The 22,762-nt window shown below is 32.9% G+C and overlaps 2 protein-coding genes across 2 annotated transcripts; one reads left to right on the plus strand and one right to left on the minus strand.

Annotated features, from left to right (window-relative positions):
- Positions 1 to 10,158: 10,158 nt before the first annotated feature.
- On the minus strand, positions 10,159 to 19,126 carry LOC139484499 (microfibril-associated glycoprotein 4-like). The gene is made up of 6 exons (XM_071268231.1): positions 19,048 to 19,126; positions 17,978 to 18,208; positions 17,237 to 17,367; positions 13,755 to 13,851; positions 13,172 to 13,336; positions 10,159 to 10,403 (listed from the first exon to the last, which is right to left on the minus strand). The coding sequence occupies exons 1-6, from the start codon at positions 19,124 to 19,126 to the stop codon at positions 10,159 to 10,161; spliced, it is 948 nt and encodes a 315-aa protein (XP_071124332.1).
- Positions 19,127 to 20,412: 1,286 nt separating this feature from the next.
- LOC139484500 (uncharacterized) lies at positions 20,413 to 20,958 on the plus strand. Its single transcript, XM_071268232.1, has one exon. It carries the CDS (start codon positions 20,413 to 20,415, stop codon positions 20,956 to 20,958), a length of 546 nt encoding a protein of 181 aa, XP_071124333.1.
- Positions 20,959 to 22,762: the final 1,804 nt, after the last annotated feature.

Here is a 22,762-nt window from a genome sequence, read left to right on the forward strand (position 1 = left end):
CAAACTTGTCTTGCTATAATTTGTATATTTATATTTATTTGGTTATCAATATTTTCGCTTCAGATATTAAGGCGTAGAAATCTTATATATTTTCAACAGAACTTCATAGCACATTTTTTAATGTAGTATTATCTCGAAACAGTAGTTCCTTGTTAATTTAAGTTCCAAATGGAAAAAAATATTCAGGAATACTATTTCGACTGAAATATATATAACAGAACATATTCCAAACGGTATACAGGATAAAGAAATATATTTTTGAGCGTTTCGCAGTATAGCGGAAAAATACTGTCTTAAAGTTGCTGTGATATTTTGTATGGATCAATGATGTATGATTCGATAGGTCAGGTGACCTGATGTTTTGTTATGTTAATTCATTTTTCGTGGGTTCGTGAAAAAAATGTGTCTAGGTGGTCATTCTAGCCGTAGACATACGTAGACGTATTTTTTTTAAATAATCATTATCATGGTGGAGTACGGCATCATTTTCCAGAAACGGTTTTTGCATTGCACCGTGCGCAGGTTTCCAAACTTTATTAGTTGGTTTGACATGGATGGCAAGTGTTTGTTAATGACGGGTATTCATAATATGATATTTATCATTTGGAATGTTATTGGAAGTTAATAGATATTTATTACTATTGTTGCTGGAAGTAAATTTTATTGGGTTCACAAAGTTGTGTGTCAAATTACTTAGGATAGATACTATCCCTGTGTTATATATGATGTATGCATATGTATATATGAGATTATTGTATTGTACTGAATTACAAATTCGATAAAATGCTGGTTCCGGTCAGTCTGCACGGCAAAATGCATATTTTAGTTGAGTCTTATTAAGGGGCCAAAATTATTGTGTTGTAAGGACTATTAGTTCAAACAGGAAAAGATGTTACGACACTTATAATAACAAAGTTTCAATGGGAACTTCTATTAGTCGATGCAATTTAGAAGTCTCTCTTAATTCGATATAGAATAGCTCGCATTTTATGCAGTATTGTTTGACAATTTATAAATATCGATTGAACTTGTTGAAAGATGAGACTTTAATCAAACATTGAATTGATTTGAACTACATGACTCGGAACAATAATCAAAGGTGTATGAAACAGGTAATACAGTTGTTTGCCATATATTTACCTGTTAAAGGGATAATGTAACAGGTTACTGTTTATCAATAACAGCATAGTGTCAAAAACACACACAAATCGATCTATTTATACAATGTTATATACTTCAGTGTTTTTAATGTTTGATCTTTGATGTATGAATTTGTTAATTTTATGAGTTAAAAGTATAATATATTAATTCACGACAACAATAAAGATCAGTAACTTGAAACTGCATATACTTTCTAATTGACCGAAGTTTTGACGATATGTGTATAGGTGGCACGGTAGTATTTGCTTTCCAGAATTTAGGTTGCTCTTTTGTGTACCCTACTTAGGTAAATGTATCTAAACAGTGTGATTGGACAAAAGATACAGTATCAACTGAACATACTTTCCCAAACTGAGTGATGAATCAGGTGTAGAAAAATATGAAATAATTTTATATACAGATGAAAATGAATTTTTGAGAATTTTTTTAAATTTTGCATTCACTGCACCATAAAAGACCTAAAAGTACTAGTGGCCTTAGGAATTTAAAAATAGCAAAAAAAGTAAACGGTCATGGTACATATCCAAATTCATTTCTGAATGGTAAAATGAAAGTACTTCAGTTAACTGTGAATGTAGATTTTTTTGCAGTGTTAGAAAGTGGTGAAAATTCTATAAAGGCTATCATTATCCCTTATGGCCAGGAAATACTACCGTGCCACCTTAAGGGGGATATATATTTTTACACTAAATCAATAAAGGAACTTTTTTTACCTATGCAATTTGTAAGTTTATCAATACAAAGTTGATTAAGGGCAACTATGATAAAAACAAGCCTTAAATTCCACCCCTGAGAGTAAAAATTGCTGATTCAGCAAATTTTGCCTGATCTGTAGGTAATAATGTAAAAATTTACCTAGAAAGTAAAAATTCATTATTTTTATGTAACTTGCACTACATTTTTAATTATAAATGCTCGCTTTGACTTTTCGCAGTGTCTGACACATGTGCAACCACTGAAATTTGAGACGCGACATTCTTCGGTTGCATGTACATCCTATTATTTTCACCAAAATAAATAAACTGCATAATTTCTTATTTTTTTCAACACAAATACAGCTATACTAGTTTTCTTGAGGTCTAATTTGTAGTTTTGATGTAACATGACACCAGTTAGGGCTTTTGGGGAACTAGTTAGTGGTTAAGGGGTCCTTACTTATTCATTAAGCTCTCATACTGGTCTGAAATAGAGATAGAAATAGGGGTTTCTTTACATTGAATAGACCTTATTTTTGACAAAGAATGTATTTATGATGTTATATCAGCAAGATTAAATGGTTAATTCATTTTCCATGCAAATACCATTAGTTGTTAAGATTTTCTGACAGTGAAAAGCACAATAAAGGCAAATTGATTATGTAAGGGGACATAATTTAACTTAATGCATACATGAGAAATAGACAAACAGTCAACTTAGAGATGTGTTCTAGTACATGTATTGTCAAACAGATTTTGGAATAATAGTTAACTGCAATCTAAAGACTCTTGTTGTATTATTCTCATAATCTGAAAATGTTTAAAGTAATATAAGGCATGCTGTAAAATGTGGAATGGACTTTAATACCAGTTTTCATGATTTGGTGCTAAAACTGTTTCTTTCAGTCAGATTAACCATAAACAGAGTTGGCAATCCACTAATTCCTCCTGAATCATCATGTTTGACTTCTGTGTTGATTTGAAACATCATATATTTGGGTTTTGTTCACTCCTTAAGTAAAAATGGTAAGATGAAAAAAAAGTGAAAATCTGCCAGATGGGGTAGGGATGTAATGTTTCATTTTTTTGGGTAAGAAATGAGTGCAGACTAGTATTCTTTATTGTAATATGTTCCAAAATAAGAAGTCTATGCATCATAGGTGTCATGACTGGTTTCAAGTTTGTTATGTCTTGGTTAAGGTGGCACGGTAGTATTTGCTTTCCAGAATTTAGGTTGCTCTTTTGTGTACCCTACTTAGGTAAATGTATCTAAACAGTGTGATTGGACAAAAAATACAGTATCAACTGAACATACTTTCCCAAACTGAGTGATGAATCAGGTGTAGAAAAATATGAAATAATTTTATATACAGATGAAAATGAATTTTTGAGAATTTTTTTAAATTTTTGCATTCACTGCACCATAAAAGACCTAAAAGTACTAGTGGCCTTAGGAATTTAAAAATAGCAAAAAAAGTAAACGGTCATGGTACATATCCAAATTCATTTCTGAATGGTAAAATGAAAGTACTTCAGTTAACTGTGAATGTAGATTTTTTTGCAGTGTTAGAAAGTGGTGAAAATTCTATAAAGGCTACCATTATCCCTTATGGCCAGGAAATACTACCGTGCCACCTATATATACAACAACAAAAAAAGACAAAGAAAACAAAATCGCACCACAATATGTTTTCTTAACTGTGATTTCTTTTATATTAAGTCACATATAACAAATGACAGGAGACATTTTATCCTCTGGTTTATTCCAATTATCATGGCACTGATTTTTTTTATTATTATTATTATGGGACCCTAAAAGGAGTTCAACGTGACATATTGGACGTTTGTTTCTTTTCTTCTTCTTAACATGGTACTCGGTCGGAGTTGGAGCGAACTTATGTTGGTTCAGTGTTATTTGCTATCCTAATTGCAAAGTGTTGTTAATCTGTACTGATTTTTACTCGACCAGTCTGAATTGGTCTGAAATTTACTTGATTAAACTCGACTGTAGTATGAACCATGCTTAATAGTATGAACTTGTACTCGACCAGTACAAACCATTACATACGAGTCTGAACCATGCTCGACCTAGTCTGAACCATACTCGACCTAGTCTGAACCGTACTCGACCTAGTTTGAACCGTACTCGACCAAGTCTAAACCAACCTAGATATATTCTTTGTATCTATCAACTAAACTTTATCAATTAAGGAAATGTTTTAATATAGTATTGAAATTAAATTTTCACAGTAATCAATCATAATATAGCTTCAACACAATATTCATCAACACTTACATATTTATATTTATCAACTTTTAAATATGAATAAAATAAGCTGATCAAATAATCTCAAAAATGAATTGTTACTAATATTATTCAATTTTTATTTTGAATGTTTCAAAAGTATCTAATGGTAACTGGACTATTTTCACCATTAACATTATTAACTTATGCCTAGTATAGATTTATGGTGTCAGTTGAGTTAAGTTAATACTACAGTGTTTTTTTTATTGATACATGTATATATATAAAAAAGTATTTAAAGCAACTTAATAAATTTTAAAAATGAGACCTTTGTTTTGTTTTGTTAGACAAGATATTTAATATAGTCATGATAATAAAATTTTCATATAGCATTCTTTGATAACCTTTTTAAAAAAAAAGAAATGTGTTCCAAAGTAAAAGTAAAAAACTATTTCAATTAAATTTAAGTAGATTTGTCAAATTAAAGACATGGCAAACAAAAAGCACTTTAATATGGTTTAATTACCTCAATACATGTGTGTTTTACAGGTAAAAAGAAAGCCATATTTTCTTAAACTCGTGTATTAGTTATCTAGTATATTCGTATATTCGAAAGGCCTTGTTAATTGAGTTAAACAGGATGTTGCAGTTTTGAATAAATGTTATTTAGAATTTAATTCTTCTGACCAGGTTTATTCTTATTAATAAAGAGCCTGTCCCAAGCAGAAGTAATAACTTATACTTCACCACTAATCAGAAAACAATTTGATCAATTTCTATAATTTTATTCCTTTTTTGTATCAATTATGTAAAATAAAATAAAAATATCCCAAATTATAATAAAAGATATATTTCTAATTTAAGTTCAAACAGTTCTTAATTTTGTTGGCTGTTGTTATATATGTCAGTTACAAAGAAATTTATGTAAACAGTTAACTAAGTAGATGTTATTTGGTCCAGTATGGCTCAGACTGGTTGAGTATAGCTCAGACTGGTTGAGTATAGCTCAGACCTTCGGTTAAAGCAATGTTCACAATGCCGATCAGATCAACTCGATCAAGCCCGATCAAGACAAATAACGTGATCGGGAGGCTGGTCTGAATCAATCGACAAGGATGTTCGGGATAGTCTACCCTACTCGTCATCGATCTGACTATCTACCCGAGAGTTTTTGACATTTCAAAAACAATCGAGTTAGGACCGAGAAGCAAATCACTCGAGAAGAGATCGAAAATTCGTCGAGTACCGGTCAAATTGATCGGGAAAGGGTCGTGTAGAGATCCAGTTTGGTCGGAATACAACAAAATTTCCGATCAGTACTCGATCATTTCGACCTTTGCTCGACTAATATCCGATCATATCAAGATTAACTCGACCAATATCCGATCGCTTCCAGATCACTGCGACTTGTTTACTTATTTTACCTAAGACCAACTCGAATAATACCCGATCCCTTTGCGAAAAAATTCGACCACTCTTCGATCTCTTCTCGCCCATGCACGAGAACACATAACTGCTTCACGATTCCCTAAACGTTTGTTCAGATGTGATTAACTCTCATAACTCTAGATCTGTCTCCGCAAAAATATATTGGCAACATCATATTTAACTGTACAAAAATTCCTCTATGTACAGAACGTGTCTTTACTTTTGCAAGGAGAAGTAACATTTTAAAAGAGAGGCAAAAGACACCAAAGGAACAATCAAACTCAATGGTCGAAAACAAAGTGACACAGCCATAGCAAAAAAAAAGAAAACCGACAAGAAGACAAACAGCAGTCCACACAACATAGAAAACTAAAAAGTTAGCAACACATAACCCATCAAAAACCTGGGATAAACTCAGGTGGTCCGGAAGGGAAGAATATCTTGCAATGTTGACACCTGCTGATTTTTCAAATATGAAAGTAATTGTGCAATAATGTTCATTGACTGCTGACTACTAAGTTATCTTTCGAAGTTGGTTTATTAGAACATCGATCAAGATTATATTTACCTGTTTTGTGGGCTATTTTCAATGTTGTCTGTCCGTATTTTTCGTTTGTCCAGAAATATTTGTACTAGTATAAACAAAGAAGATGTAGTACAATTGTCAACGAGACAGCTCTTCACAGAACACCAAATGACATAGAAACGATTAATAACAAATAAAAATCTGTTCATTGTGTCTTTCGGTGTCGGGATGTATAAGTACCAGGCCACGTCCATTTGTATTTTTGTCCATCTGATGAGTTAAGCCTTTTTCAACTGATTTTTATAGTTCGTTCTAATGTTGTACTGTTATACCACTGTCCCAGGTTAAGAGGACGGTTGGGATCCCGCTAACATGTTTAACCCCGCCAAATTATTTATGTATGTGCCTGTCCCAAGTCAGGAGCTAGTAATTCAGTGGTTGTCGTTTGTTTGTGTGTTGCATGTTTGTTTTTCGTTCATTTATTATTTCATTTTGTTTACATAGATTGGGTCGTTGGTTTTCTCGTTTGAATTGTTTTACATTGTCTTATCATGGCCTTTTATAGCTGACTATTCGGTAGGGGCTTTGTTTATTGTTGAAGGCCGTACGGTGACCTGTAGTTGTTAATGTCTGTGTCATTTTGGTCTTTTGTGAATAGTTGTTTCATTGGCAATCATACCACATGGTTTTTTTTTTTTTTATATAAGTCAAATTACTGTCAATTTTGTTTTCATTCGAACCTTTTTTACGTAATTTCACAAAAAAAGGAGACAAATATTTGTTTTATTTGGAGCGAATTTCGTTCTTACACCAACGATACAAACAGTTCAGCATTCACACGCTGTGATTCTAACATACTTTTACAAAGTTTGCATAACTTTTGACAAACTATACACTCGCTGCTAATGCGTCTTCTGATTGTCGTTTTGTTAGTTCAAACGATGCATTTCTTTTTAACTTTAACATTAAATCAATTATCTAAACGTGTTCTTGCTTGACATAACTCAAAATATTGTCTAAAATTACACAAAAAAAGACCAATACATCTACTATTACATATCAGTGTCCACTATGAGGAAGTTTTTGTAAGCATGTCTTTATTAAAAGAGGGACGAAAGATACCAAAGGGACAGTCAAGTTAAGTTAGTGCACGTCTCTCATACTGCCCACATGCGGTCGGCGTGTCAGCCACTGCCTCACTTAGATTTTCGGCGCCCGTTGCTGTTTACACCTGCTTGTTCGTCTTCTTTTCACTCTCCAAGCTCCGTGACAGCTATTTACCTGCCTCTCTGGGCCTTTACCACCTTGCCCACAAATCCTATTGCTTTTTTAGATATTTTATATGTATGATTTAATTCGGACCTTCTACTGGATATAACCAAATATACGGAAAATGTGTTCATGGGACACTGGTAATAACCCAGCTAGCATAAATAACATTATACAGGGTAATTTTTCAAAAACGGCCACCCAAATTTGCATTTGAACTGTGTTTTTATGGAAATAAGCATTGTGTATACGGAGTTTCATAAAAAATTGGTTGACGCAAAATGAAATTAGAGAACGGAAACTAATATTGTTGTAACGTACGCACATACGTACGGACGGACAAGGGAAACACGTAATGGCCACTCCGAATCGGCAGGGAATAAAAATTTCAGACGTTTTTATACTAAAATTGTGCATACTCGACCAATGCACGATTATCCCTACGATTCATATACGATCAGGTCGATCTGGTCTGGTTCAAGTATACAGGTCGAAAATGGGTTAAGACTGTTTCAGTCTGGTCGAGTAATAGTTCAGACTATTTTCAATGGCAGAGATAAGGGTCAAATACGATTCAGTACAGTCGAGTATTATTCAGACTGGGGTCGAGTTATGTCAAGTAAAGGTCAGATCAATTTAGACTGGTCGAGTTAAAATGTGTAAAGTCGAGTACACATATAGGGCATTTCAGACTTTTACTGGTTTGTAGTTATATGATCAGAGGATGTTTAAAGGAGGACACTTCTCAGATTCACAAATAATCAACTTTTAAAAACACTAGTTTATATTGATAGGGGATAAATAAAGGAATCAAAAATGCAAAATATATAGGTCGATGTTTTTAAGATATTCGCCATTGAAATTTTGGCGGGACAATAGTCTTTTCTTAGCTTTACCATTGATCACTAAACCAGAAGATTCCGGAAATCTGACAAAATTCCAAAAACGTGACAAGGGAACTTCCTTAAATGGCAAAGGTAAATTAAAGCAATAATAGTATACCAGTGTTCAAAGGTCAAACATCGATTGAGAGAAAACAAATCCGGGTTACAAACTATTACCAAAGGAAACATATCAACTATAAGTGGAATACAAAGGTTCAACAGAAACACTGAATTGCAACAAAAATAAAACCAACACCAACATACATTGAAACGAACTATTTGATAACAACTGCCATAATCATGACTTAGTACGGGACATTTTGATAGAAAAATTGTTGGTTGAACTTAGTTTAATTGTTTTGTCTTGGAAGCACAACAATATCTTATGAGTACGATTAGCTTATATACATTTAGTAAATCTAAAGCGGGTGCAGCAGGTTATGAAGTAGACGTTTACATTGTCCTTTTTTATCATGAGTTTCGATTCTTTCAGTTTATGGTTGATTCTTTAACTTTCCTGTTCCTTGTTTTCCATTTTGTCTTCAAGTTGTTTTTGTGTTGTCTTGTAGCTTATCATCGACTTATGAATATAAAGGCAACCGTATATACATTTTACCGCTGTTTGAAATTCATAAGTCGATAGAGACAAAACAAATCCGGGTTACAAACTAAAACAAAGGGGAAACACATCATATAAGAGGAGAACAACGATACAACAGAAACACAAAAGCGCCATACATACGAAATACAAGATAACAATAGCCATTTTCCTGAATATCCTATTTGCATTCATGAATAATGAAAATTGGCAGCAGTTAATTTTCGATACGCTTGCAATTGGTTATCTTATATATAATTAGAACTTTGAAAAAATTAAACGCAATGGATTCGACTTCTTAAAATTAAATATCTATGCTTTGACCATGAAAAAAGATTGACAAGTTTTTGTTTTGTACCTGTGCACTTTTAAGTGGAAGCAAATGTAATTACGAATGTAACATGCATTTCGATATGAAGGTTAATTTTTGAATACAAAAGACTCATCAGTGACGCTCGAATCCAAAAAAGTTAAAAGTTAAAAAGGCTAAATAAAGTACGAAGTTGAAGAGCATTGTGGACCAAAATTCCTAAAGGTTTTGCCAAATACAGCTAAGGTACCCTATGCCTGAGGTAGAAAAGCCTTAGTTTTTCAAAAAACTCAAAAATTTGAAACAGTAAATTTAAAAAATATAACCATATCAATGACAATTCAATTGGATTCTTAAAAAAAAATATCTAATAAAATGAAGTGAGACAAATGAGATAAATGGGAAATGCCCCTATTTTATACTTAACATTACACAAAAAACGTGATTCTGGTAATCCGAGTTACTTTGATGCAGCGTGTTCTAGTACTCTGTTTCTGCAGACATACTAAGGTTGTTTTTTTTTAACTTTGTAGATTTATATGATTTCCAAGTTTTTTTTATTTTCTTTTATCCATAGTACTTTTACAGTACTTTATTAACAATGTATATTAAACCTTTTTAAGATTCCCTCAAACATGCAATAAATTTTAATAAATGATAAGAAAGTACAAATTTCGGAAATTACTAGTATACACTTTTAAATCCCATTATGAAATATATGATTGCATAAACTGACATAGCTTACAATAGTAGTTATCAAAGGTACCAGGATTACAATTTAGTACTCCAGACGCGCGTTTTGTCTACATATGACCCATCAGTGGAGCTCGTATCAAAATATTTATAAAGCCAAACAAGTACAAAGTTGAAGAGCATTGAGGATCCAGAATTCCAAAAAGTTGTGCCAACTACGGTTAAGGTAATAACTGCCTGGCTTACAACATAGCTTACAAAATATATAAAATCTACAGGAAAAATAAAACACAACTAACACTTACAATAAAATATGTTTTTCTTATTTTTACATATTTTTTCTTTCTGTCTAGGCTTTTTTTCGGATCATCATGATTGTTGTTTTCAGAGAATAGTGGTATCCTTTCCAATAGCGCCAATTAATACCATTTGCAAACGATTTGTGGTGTCCCTTCAAATAGAGACCGTTAAGGTTACTAACATGACAAGACGTGTTGTACCACCAAGCTCCCTTGTATTCATGAGCGCATCTACCAGTATGATCTTTATCTTTTGTTGAGAACTTCTGGCCATTGTGGTAGGTGAATGAATCTCCTGTTCATTAAATAAATTATTAACCATTAAAATAGCATCGGTGGTGGCATTTCCTCATTACAACAAACCGCATAATTTCTAAAGACATTTTAGACAAATGTTTACAATTGAAATTCAAGAGTAATAAAATCAACGGTACCAATTTTGTTGCACCAGATGCGCATTTCGACAATACATGTCTCTTCAGTGATGCTCGTGGCCAAAATATTTGAAATCCAAAGCATATATAAAAGATGAAGAGCTATAATCCAAAAGGTCCAAAAAGTATAACCAAATTCGTGAAAGGAATCAGAGCTTTGCATGAGGGAGATACATTCCTTAATTTATAATAATTTCTAATATTTTGTAACAGCAAATTTTAATAACACAAACACATCCGTATTTTCATGCCAGTACCGAAGTACTGGCTACTGGGCTGGTGATACCCTCGGGGACTAATAGTCCACCAGCAGAGGCATCGACCCAGTGGTAGTAATAAAATCAACGGTACCAATTTTGTTGCACCAGATGCGCATTTCGACAATACATGTCTCTTCAGTGATGCTCGTGGCCAAAATATTTGAAATCCAAAGCATATATAAAAGATGAAGAGCTATAATCCAAAAGGTCCAAAAAGTATAACCAAATTCGTGAAAGGAATCAGAGCTTTGCATGAGGGAGATACATTCCTTAATTTATAATAATTTCTAATATTTTGTAACAGCAAATTTTAATAACACAAACACATCCGTATTTTCAGAGTAAACATATTGCCTAGTCGATATTTTAAGGTATGTAATTATTATATTCGTGATTTTTTTGGTACATGTATAGCTCTTATTATTTTTAACTGTTGATGTAAATGTCCCTTGGTTTTGTGAGTCTTTGTTTACTCCTTGGTTTTGGTTGTTATTGTCTTATACAAATGTAATATTCACTACAATCTAGTTACAGTCTAAAATTGGCACATTTTGTTCTCGAGTGTACTGATTTTTACTCGACCGTTCTAAACTTGTCTGGATTTTAATCCATATAATTCGACTGTAGTCTGAACCATACTTAACAATCTGAACGTGTACTCTAATCTTTACAATGCTGGAATGTTTACACGCATACTGGACCTATATTCAACCAGTTCTCGACCTGTTTTTAATGTCTTAACAATACGCAACCAACAAACTTTAAGCTCTGAACCCTACTAATCAAAGACCGAACTATGTTTTTGAGTAATATTTAGTAGAATTCAGACTAATTCAGTATGATCAAGTAAAAACCGCTACAGTCGAGGACAATTTCAGACTTTTACTGGTTTGCAGGGACTGATGAAATAACACATACAAACATGAATAATAATAGCTATTTTTTAATGGAAATTATTGCCTTTTTTTCAAAATGAAACATGTTTAGTAATAATACAATGAAACATTCTTACCACCGACGGATTGGTTGGTCGATAAGTGCGATGGAGGATGAAAAGTTTATTGATTGATTGACCGTTTGCATTACATTATAAGACGCATATTTAATACCAACTAATTGATATTTTTTGGTTCGATGGATGGATGAATAGTGATTTAACGTTAAGCGGCAAATTATTGGGATTCGTGTTGTTCATTCTTTAGTTTTCTATGCTGTTATGGCTGTGTCATGTGTACTATTGTTTGTCTGTTTGTCTTTCTCATTTTTAGCCCTGGATTTGTCAGTTTATTTTAGATTTATGAGTTTGACTGTCCCTTTGGTATCTTTCGTCCCTCTTTTATGGGCATATGCAGGACGATAACATGTGAATGTAATTGGTATATTTTACATTGTACTAGACCGACACACTGAGCTGGATTTTTAACGTGCTCGGTCACAAGGACGACATGTCAGCCTATACTCTGACACAATATTCTGACTTTGAACAAACTCGACCTAAAACCGGTATATTGGCATTGCACACAGTCATGTCTTTCTTTGACTGTTTATTACGTCTTTACACTAAATCTATTGGATGTTGGATGGGAACGGATTGATAATTTAGTTGTAGATGATGCATGATTTAAGTTGTTACTGGCTTTGAACTAGCTGTCAGTTAACTGAAAGTCCTCTCGGGTATTTCCTAGTGTCTTTTTGTTGTTGAGATGTTCAAGTACCCGGCCACGTTCGCTTATATTTTTGTCCATCTGATGAGTTAAGCTTTTTTTTAACTGATTCTTATAGTTCGTTCTTATGTTGTACTATAATACCACTGACCCAGGTTAGGGGAGGGTTGAGATCCGCTTGAATGTTTCATCCCGACACATTATGTATGTATGTGTCTGTCCCAAGTCAGGAGCCTATAATTCAGTGGTTGTCATATGTGTATGCGTTACATATTTTTTTCGTTCATTTTTTTTAAATAAGGCCGTTCGTTTTCTCGATTGAAATGTTTTACATTGTAATTTCGGGGCCTTTTATAGCTGACTATGCGGTATCGGCTTTGTTAATTGTTGACGGCCGTACACTGTCTGACCTATAGTTGGTAATTGCTGTGTCATTTTGAACTCTTGTGGAGAGTTGTGTCATTGGCAATAATACCAATTCTTTTTCTTTATATATATTTGCTCCTTAATGCCGCGTTTTTAGTGAAAAAGCAGTAAATATATTTTTGGTTTGACCAGGCCAAATTCAAACCTGCGACCTCAACACTCGCGGAAAAACTATAACACGAAACCACTGGTGCGGTTTCGTTTGTGTAATGTCCAGAGAAGAATATCAAATGGTATAAATTATCACTTATTATATATTCTATATTATTAAGCACTCACCAGCATTGCCATCGTAACCTGCTACCGTTAGCTTGTATCCAGATTTTTCGTCTCCTACTTCGAAATGATTATAATTTGCATATTTTGTATTATTTTCAAAATCTTGCAGGTCTATGCGCAATTTGTACTTTCCCTGAGATGTGATCTGATGCAGGTGCTCGTTACCTATATAATGAGTAATTATTTGGAAAAATATAAAATATTTAAATATACAAAGAACAGAGATAACTCTATGAATAAGTAACATTTTTTAAGTACAATAAAATTGATTTGAATATCAAAGAGTTTAAATCTTCAGAAGAAGCTTCTTTAAAGGATTTGAAAATTAAGACAATTATGGCATTTGCCATCATCTAATGAACTACATCTGCATGCCGGAGTTTCCTAGCTGATATAGCTCCTTTACTATATTTAATCATCGATTTTTTTTTAACACAAATGAACGGATTATGTACTCGACACAAAAAAGATGTGTACCTTTAAATGAATTATTCATGCTCCAAAATTGATAACCGCTTTTATTTTATTGTTTTCATATAATTTTGTGCAACATAATATATATCGAATAATCAGTATAAAGTACCTAACCAACATTCTCCGTCCAATTTTCCAAAACCATTTTTGTACGACTCCCAGTCTAGGTAAAAATCTACCTTCCCAACCTTCCGATGCTGAAAAACCTGTAGATCCGCATGAACAAAAAAGGTACCATAAGGTTCAGGCGAAGAAAACGATTTATTATTCTATCTAACATGTCAAAGAGGTAAGGACATTGCCTCGTGAATTCGCATTACAAGTTGGTCCATTATGATTTAAAGTCTCATGATCTTTACTTATAAACAGAATGTTTGTTTCAAAATAAGCGATTAAGTTTATCTTAAAGGGATAATTCGCGATTTTTCACTTATCATCTTATTATGTTCATAATACCATAAAAAACATATTCACCAAGTTTTATTTTGATATGAAATCTAATAAAGAAGAAAATTGGGAATTATTAATTTTATTTCTTGAAGCTTCCTGACTTATGTGACGTAGTTTAAGTCTTTGATGCATGCCGGGAGTGAAAATATCTCATTTAAGTCTTGTTCGTTAACAATCTAATTACGCGATTTAAAGCGCATCGACGACTTTTGGTGTAGCTATTAACCAACGAAAAATAAGTGATAGCCATGCAACTTTTAAAATTAGATCGTGTGGATATTTTAAAACGAATTTTAATAATAAAATTAATTCATACATAGAACATTTTTATGATTTGTTTTGTACAAATACTTTAAACAAACATATGAAATTGACATGATCAATAGTGTATTAAAAATACATGTTTGTATTCTGACGTTTTTGCTTCATTACAGCAAACATTTTCACTTGCTTGTACGGAGGAAATAAAATGTGTATTGTTTTGTGACACCTAAAGAATGTTGAATGCGTAGGTTAACTCAAGGTAATTAAAAGATTAGCATTATGTAATTCTAATCCTTTGATCCTCATTCAGTGAAATCTAGGCGTCACGGTTCACTGGCATTCAGGTGTGAACAACATAATTGTAAACGGGACTCCGACAAAATTTCAGACACATGAATGTAAAAAAAAAATTAAAATTAATTAACGGGAATAATAAGATCGCACAATAACTGGATAGCTGTTGTATATTTTTATATTTTGCATAAGATCACTTTTTAATGAATTATGACTTTTGATTACTTTAGCAACGATAAAACACTGAATTATTTTAATTGGAGAATTTATAAATAAAAATAGCCTTCTAAACACGAGTTTATGAACTAAAAATTGTACTATTTCAAATAAGGATCGGCAGCCTTAAATATTTCAAACAGATCATTAACAATTGCAATTATATATTTTAGTCCATCCAAAGTGATCTTTAATTACCTATTTAGAAATTAATGTGCTCATCAAAATATTTTAAATCTGACAACACATGAAGACTTCAGATATTTAAAAAGAAAAATGTTTAAAAAAATTGACAGGAAATTAAAGGATCTAATTGGAATGGAATCGACAAATTACGAACAGATATGCTTTTCAAGTGTGAAAAACATCAACAAAATTTATACATAATCGGGAATATGTCCTTCTTAAAATACTCATAGTCTCACACCGTAACTATATATAATACTTTAGCTATTTGACCAACGATGTATAAAAAAAGACAACGAATTTAATGTCATCCTTCCCTATTTTCAAATGTAATTATAAGTCTGTTTCAACTGGCAAGAATACCACTAAAGCGGACAAGCAGTTTCTTTAAATTGCTGTCATTGAATATCTAGAGAAAAAATAAATCCCGAAATTGATTTGAAACTTTGATACTCTATAGTTTTCCCGGAAAATATTCACATCCCTCGGTATAAGTGTACTTCCAGTGGCGTATGCATTTTGGAACAATTGTGACGAAGACGAATTTCTTCCTTTTTTCGAGAACAATCTAATTGAATTATAAATGTCCATAACTTCGATGAGCCAAATAAAGTAATATATCGACCTGTGTTTAAATCTCTTCTTCTTCTCCTTCTTCGTTTGGTATACAATAATCTATCGACATTTGATGATTACTTAACTGTTGGCATACGTGGACTTTTCATTTTTCAAAACTTTTACCCCAATTTACGCAAAATATATTATTCTTTCTTATGTTCTATCAGAGACATATATATGTCTCTGGTTCTAAGTATAAATGTATATATTTTAATTTGCGCTATAGTTCCGTAACTTATAATCCAGGCGTATATACGAATGGTCGACTAGTGCGTACCTTTTTTTAAATCAATATATTTCTGGTATGTTCCAATCTGTCCTTCACCATTGACAACGAGTATATATTACATTTTACCAAATTTACTCTTGGATTTTTTTTTTTATTTCATCAGATCTGTTGGGTTTTTTTTGGTATTATTTATATTTTTATAAATAATTTTCTTTTAACCAGAAATGTTATTCATAAACAAGCGTATATGTTTAGTAATGACTATATATTATATCACTTTCGGACACGCAAGATAGAGATGTATATTATACACCTAATAGTTCAAAATGGAAAGTTATAAGTTATCGGCCGTGTACACTTATCAATACACTAAGAAGTGAAACGATGCATGCATTTGCAAACTCGACAGGAAATCGCTTGAATACCTGGACGTGTCACCTCACACCCCCTACAATACCTTTGGGAGTAATACCTTTAGCCATGCGGGTGATCAGTGGAGCGAAGATCCTAATTTATTTGAATAAAGTTTATTACATAAAAGAATTATGAACTAATTAGATTGCCGAAAACAATTCAAGTTTCACGGAAGACTTATTTATGATTTGAAATTTTGACCTTTTCACTAATTCCTATATTATCAGTCTTAAAATAACAGATCATGGTTATTAAAAAAAAAAGAAAATTTTCCGTATCAAGTAACTAGTCGGATAAAACAACCGTACGATTGACGAGATATCGACACGCAATTACGACAACATCGGGTTACTGTAGTTCTGGTCCTTAGACATATCGCGACTGCAAATCGGACAAGGTGACAAAATGGCCGACCGGAGAGAATTGATACACTAAATTTAAAATCGATGGTGATCTCTTATCTAGCAGAATAAAACTTTAATACCTATGAATTTGAGCATTTTTATACAAAATAAACATAATATCAATTTTTGATTTTTTTGCGAAGTTTCCCTTTAACATATATATTTGTGCATATTTTTTTTTAAATTTGCACAATAATTACATATCTTTGATAATGAGCTCAACTCAAAATTGGTTCTTTATTTGATTATTTTAAAGTTTGTGTTCTTGGTTTTTATGGTGGAGTGGGGCTTGAGAGTTAAAGATTCGTTTTTTTTAGAAGAATTAATGTGATTTCTTAGGCAAAGTGATAATTCCATCAATGGATGGTGAATTCTTAAATTTATAATAAAATCAACCGAATAAACTAAACGTTGACCTATAATGGTTTACTTTTATAAATTGTTATTTGGATGGAGAGTTGTCTCATTGACACTCACATCACATCTTTCTATATCTAATAATTGATAACAACTAACAGTCCATCCTCCGCCATGCTTTTCCATTTCACAGAAAACTTCAAATCCAGGTGTTTTATTGGGGTATATCTTGTAGATTCCACTTTTACATGTCAATTTATCCAAGTCACTACAGTCATTCGGTCTTTTCACTGAAACAATAAAAAATGTTAGTGTTCCTATAAATGAACCATTGAAGATTATCAAGGTTTTGGACCTGTATATTGTTGTTGGTTCAATTTGCTGTTACACTTTGTTTTCACAGCCCCTTAGTTTATCGTGACCATCAGAAAGGAGTTTTAACCCTGTTTTGTATCATATAGCTGATAGTATCACAATTGGTAGATCTATATATTAATAAGAAAATATAATATCTCCATCTGCAAAAATATTTTGAAAACTTCCACTTTCTCCAAACAACAAAAAAAGAAACACAACACTAAACTGAGCTGGTGTTAATTCGTGATAATACGAAGCATCTTATATCTTTTTGGGGAAGTTTAAACATGCATGTATTACTAATATATATATTTTTTCTCTTTAGTGTAAATTTGAACACGATAAAACTTTGGGTACTTCAAACATGGGTGTGATTTAAAATATGAGATACTTAATATGAGAAGCTCATTGAAATCATGACTGTTCAAGTTTTGTTTTGGATACTATAGACTCATTACAGGGGAGATAAACAGACATAAGTTCAAAATGTTTAGAACTTTGGAGCTAGAAGGCGGAGAGTATAATATTAAAAATGCTAAATACCAGAGCAAGTTGTTGTTTCTTCGGTTGTAAAGATTGTTGCTTTCTCTGTTGTTGTTTCTTCAGTTGTAAAGGTCTTTGGTTTATCTGTTGTTGTTTCTGCAGTTGAAAGGGTCTCTGTCTTTTCTGTTGGTGTTTCTTCTATTTTAATTTTCTTTGTCTTCTCTTTGCATGCACAGCTGTCGGACAGTAGTTCAACAATCTTGTCGGCAGTCTTTCCAAAAAATGTAATACCTAAAAATTAAAATCACACATTCATCTGAATGCCTCAGCTATATATCACATATATAGAAATGATTGACTTAAAGTTTGTTTTCTCTACGACATTCGAACTAATATTTGTCTTTTCTATCAGTTTCCGGATTGAGGTTATTCATTTTTAGTTTTCTTTTGTTGTTGTCTAAAACAAGTAAAAAAGACAAAAATAAAGTGAAAATGTACCCTATTCCAGATTTTAATTCTGATATTTTGAGTCACTACTTATTGTATAATAAGTTGGTCTAATTTGATATAGGATTGGACAAGGGGTCCCTGATTTCCACTTATTTGACCCCTTCTTACACTTTCTTCCCCATAACCCTAAGACGAAAATCGGAACTTTTCTAGCATATTTTTATTTTGTATCGCCCACTTACACCAGCTCTCGACATCATGACTCTCCGGCTTCCTTGACTATTATTCCCTAGTGTCTCTTTCCACCTGTCCCCTGTATCAGTGACGGATCCAGAAATTTTGATAGTGGGCACTGACTTTCTAAGAGTGGGCCGCTCCAGTCATGGTTCAGTGATTCTCTAAAAACGCAAAGACATCAATCGTATGTATAACAATTGTCATATTCTTGACTTGGTACAGGCATTTTCTTATGTAGAAAATGGAGGATTGAACCTGTTTTATAGCCAGCTCAACCCCTTACTTGTATGACAGTCTCATCAAATTCTTCTATATTGACAACGATGCATCAACCAAACAAACGGACGTGGCATAAAAGGTAAAAATGTTAAAAACACAGCAGTCAACATTGTGCTATAAGACTGATTGATGTTATATAAATAATTAATTAAAAAGTAACCTACCAGATGAATGATCTCTTTCAGTCATAGAGGCTCCAATAACCAGATTGAGTATCATAACTGTGATCGTATATCTAGTCATAACTGACTGTAGTGTAAACAATATATAATTGCTTTCTCAATTGATACCGTATTTATAACCAAAATAATGCCCTTATATTAGTTCAAAAACCTTCTGCTACTTAAATGCAGGTATGAAATAACATATCCCATAATTATCTGTTGGCGTGACAGTAAAATTGTTGACATTTGCATTTAACTCGTAATAATTCTTAAACGAAAAGTAAATGTCTGGTTCTAGCTATATTTTTTTAAGGAGATCATAACATATGGATAAGGTATTAAAGAATGATGCACATTAAATGCATGTAATTCTTTGTAGAATCTGCGACATGTATTTGTCTCTGACTGATGAAATTGAATTTAAAGATTTTATTGTTCATATTGCCTATATAATAAACAAAAGTGGTTTTGTCAGGGTTCATCCTACAAAACATTAATATAAATCCTTTCCAATAGAAGATGCATGGGTAGAATAATTGGTTTTAACATATAACAATAATTCATAAATCGTTTTATCTCACAGTCAGTCGGTCAGGAAAGGCATTCACTCTAATCTAACAATTATTATTATTCATATTGTAATTTAAATACGCAGTTATATAAACTTAATTTTTTTTATTTCTCAAGACCCCATCAGGGTATGTCAGTAACGTCACAGACAAACATTGAAATCGCCTTCCAAGACGTCCAATATATTTTAAGAAGTTACTGAAACGTTTAAATCGGTTTCACTAATTAGCGACAAGAAGCGTCAAGAAGACGAAATTTGGCGACAAGAAAACTTAAAAAATAAAATTATTATGCTTCTGTGAAAAGAAATTATTCTTACAAGAAAAGTATCAGTTGGTTCGAAAACTGAAAAGCCTACATGGCCAATCTCTGGAAACCACGAATAAAGCAAAAGCAGAATGCATAGGTACCTATCCTGTAACGCTAATACAACTAAATCACAAGTAAGATAAAAACTGGTAAATCAATCATTTTTTTTTATAATTTTGACTCTGTACATAAGCAACGTGACTCAAAATATGTTTAGCAAGTAAAGTATCATGTAAATAATAATAAAAACCCAAATATTGCTGATGATATATGCAAAATGTCATCCATATTAAGTCTGCCAAACTTTCTTTTTTGAAAGAAATTGCTCAGCTAAACCACAAAGTGTTAACTTGTGTGACTTATTAATTCACACCTTTGACTTTGCTGAAAACTTTGCTTACCGTGATGATCTTAAACATATTTTATTTAATAAAAACTAAACACTCATCTTCTTCTTCACAAATGTTTAATTTATTTATTTGTTCAATGATACTGAAAAAGGGTCAGATAACAACAAAGTTCCAGCTTAAGCTCCCAGGGGACGAAATACTAACAATAGTAGACAACCCTATAAAGTGCCTTGGAAAATGGTTTGATGATACCCTTAAAGACAATACCAGTGTGAAGACAGTACAAACTCAGGTTGTAGAATGGCTTAAGAAGGTAGATAAGAGTGGATTGCCTGGAAAGTTTCAGGCTTGGATATACCAACATGGGCTGTTACCAAGACTGACATGGCTTCTCATGATCTATGAAATGACAGCAACAACAGTCGAAGCTATAGAAAGAAAGATAAACAGTCACCTAAGACGATGGCTAGGGGTACCACGAAGTTTTACAGCCATAGGCCTTTACAGTAGATCATCACAACTACAGCTACCTTTAACATCAACTTTGGAGGAATACAAGGTATCAAAAGGCAGACTTGTTATGACTCTCAGAGACTCGAAGGATAGCAAGATCAGTAAGGCAGGAATACAGACACGTTCTGGGCGTAAATGGTCAGCGAGAACTGCAGTCGATCAAGCATAAAGTATTCTTCACCACAAAGACATAGTTGGCAACACCTGTACTGGTAGACAAGGCTTAGGAATGACACATTTCCAACAGTGGTCAAAGGCAACACCAAAAGAGAAGAGTAGCATGGTACAGCCAGAAATAAGAACAGTAAAAGAAGAACAAAGAAGGGCAAAAGCAGTAGAGCTTAGCCGTCAAGGAGCATGGATGAAGTGGAACTTGCCAGAAAGAAAGATCACATGGGCAGAGTTATGGAGGATGCCGCAGGGCCGTCACTACATTGAGGCAAATGAGGCAAATGCCTCATGTTTTAAATTTCAAAAAAAAAAAAAAGAAGATTGTCTTCATATCAAATTGTTTCAACGGAAAGTGTCTTGCAAGAAGAAAGTTCTCTTCACTCTCTGGTGTCGCCCCTGCATGTTTTACATAATCCATGTTTCTATTTTACTTTTGGTTTTGAAAGTTGATGGTCTATTGTTTTTACTTATGCGTCCCGGATTTGTCTTTGTTCATTTATTGTCCTACTGAATGACTGGTCTGAGTGTTGATTTTCATTTGTAAACGTGTCACACTGTGTAATGTTGCATGATCACCGATGTCCAGGCATTATGCGAGAAAATATTTTCAGAATATACGATGCTGCTGGACACAGAAAAAAATGGTCGTTTCTTCATGGAGAATTAATTGAACTTGATATCAAAGAATACAAGACTGCCTTTTTTTTGTATATGAAACCACAGACTCTTGGGTATATGATACAGATATTTTTTTTATTTCTTGTTGTTGATTAAAATATTCAATTTTCTATATTTATAATACATATCTATCACTTCTGTGGATGTCTCACCTAGTTCCGAGTGATTTAAACGACTCAGAGAAAATACCCAATTTTTCTTGGTATGGTTTGTAAAATTGGGTATTTTCTCTGAGTCGTTTAAATCACTCATATACCCAAGCGCCTGTGGATAAAACTAGATATGTGACATGGTTTAAATTAAAGTAAGTCCACCAATTTCCCGGTATCAAATTATTTTTGGAAAAAAACATCAATGTATTGCCATATAACCTTTTACATTAAGGGTTAAATTTGCCTGATTAAGTCGTGTTCAGACCCTTTAACAGAAATAAAGGAATATGCAGTACACGTGCACGGGAGCTAATTGTACACAATGTCAATGAATTGAGAAAAAAAATGATCAATGGTCAAAGTTTTTATTCCTGTTCTTCATCTTGATAGTTGCTGGAGGGTCTTCGATAATGAAAGAATCACAACTACCGTAAAACAAAGTCAATATATTCTTTATAGTGTAGACTTAAACAGTACTAGTACTTAAAGTATATTACTCGAATTGCACACTGTCACTATATATAAATCTAGTTATAAAAAAATCACAAGTCAGCACAATACAAGACAAGAACAGATAGACAGATCTGGTATTAATGATTATGAGAATTACGATTTTTGCTTTATCCTACATATCGGTCTTTTAATGTTTTCCATAAAACCTTAAAGTCTTAAATAACAATGAAGCTATGTTTTTTTATACCAGAATATTGTCGAAAAAATAGCTAAGAATAATTTGCGTTTCTATGTAAGAAAGAGTCCGGGAAACGCTCAGAATGCACGATTTTGTGTTATTTTTCACAGAGCTTCTGGGGACCTTGAGCGGCCCCCAGAAACCCCTCGCCAAAATTTTTTCGCCTCGCTACGCTCGGCGAATATATTTTGCCTCACTATTAAAAGAGGCTAGTTACGGCCCTAGGATGGAACCATTCAGAATCTCATTCATGCTACGGTCAATGTACGATCAATTCCTTC

Source organism: Mytilus edulis, chromosome 8 (genome assembly GCF_963676685.1).
Source record: "Mytilus edulis chromosome 8, xbMytEdul2.2, whole genome shotgun sequence".
In the NCBI taxonomy this organism is placed as follows: Eukaryota; Metazoa; Mollusca; class Bivalvia; order Mytilida; family Mytilidae; genus Mytilus; species Mytilus edulis.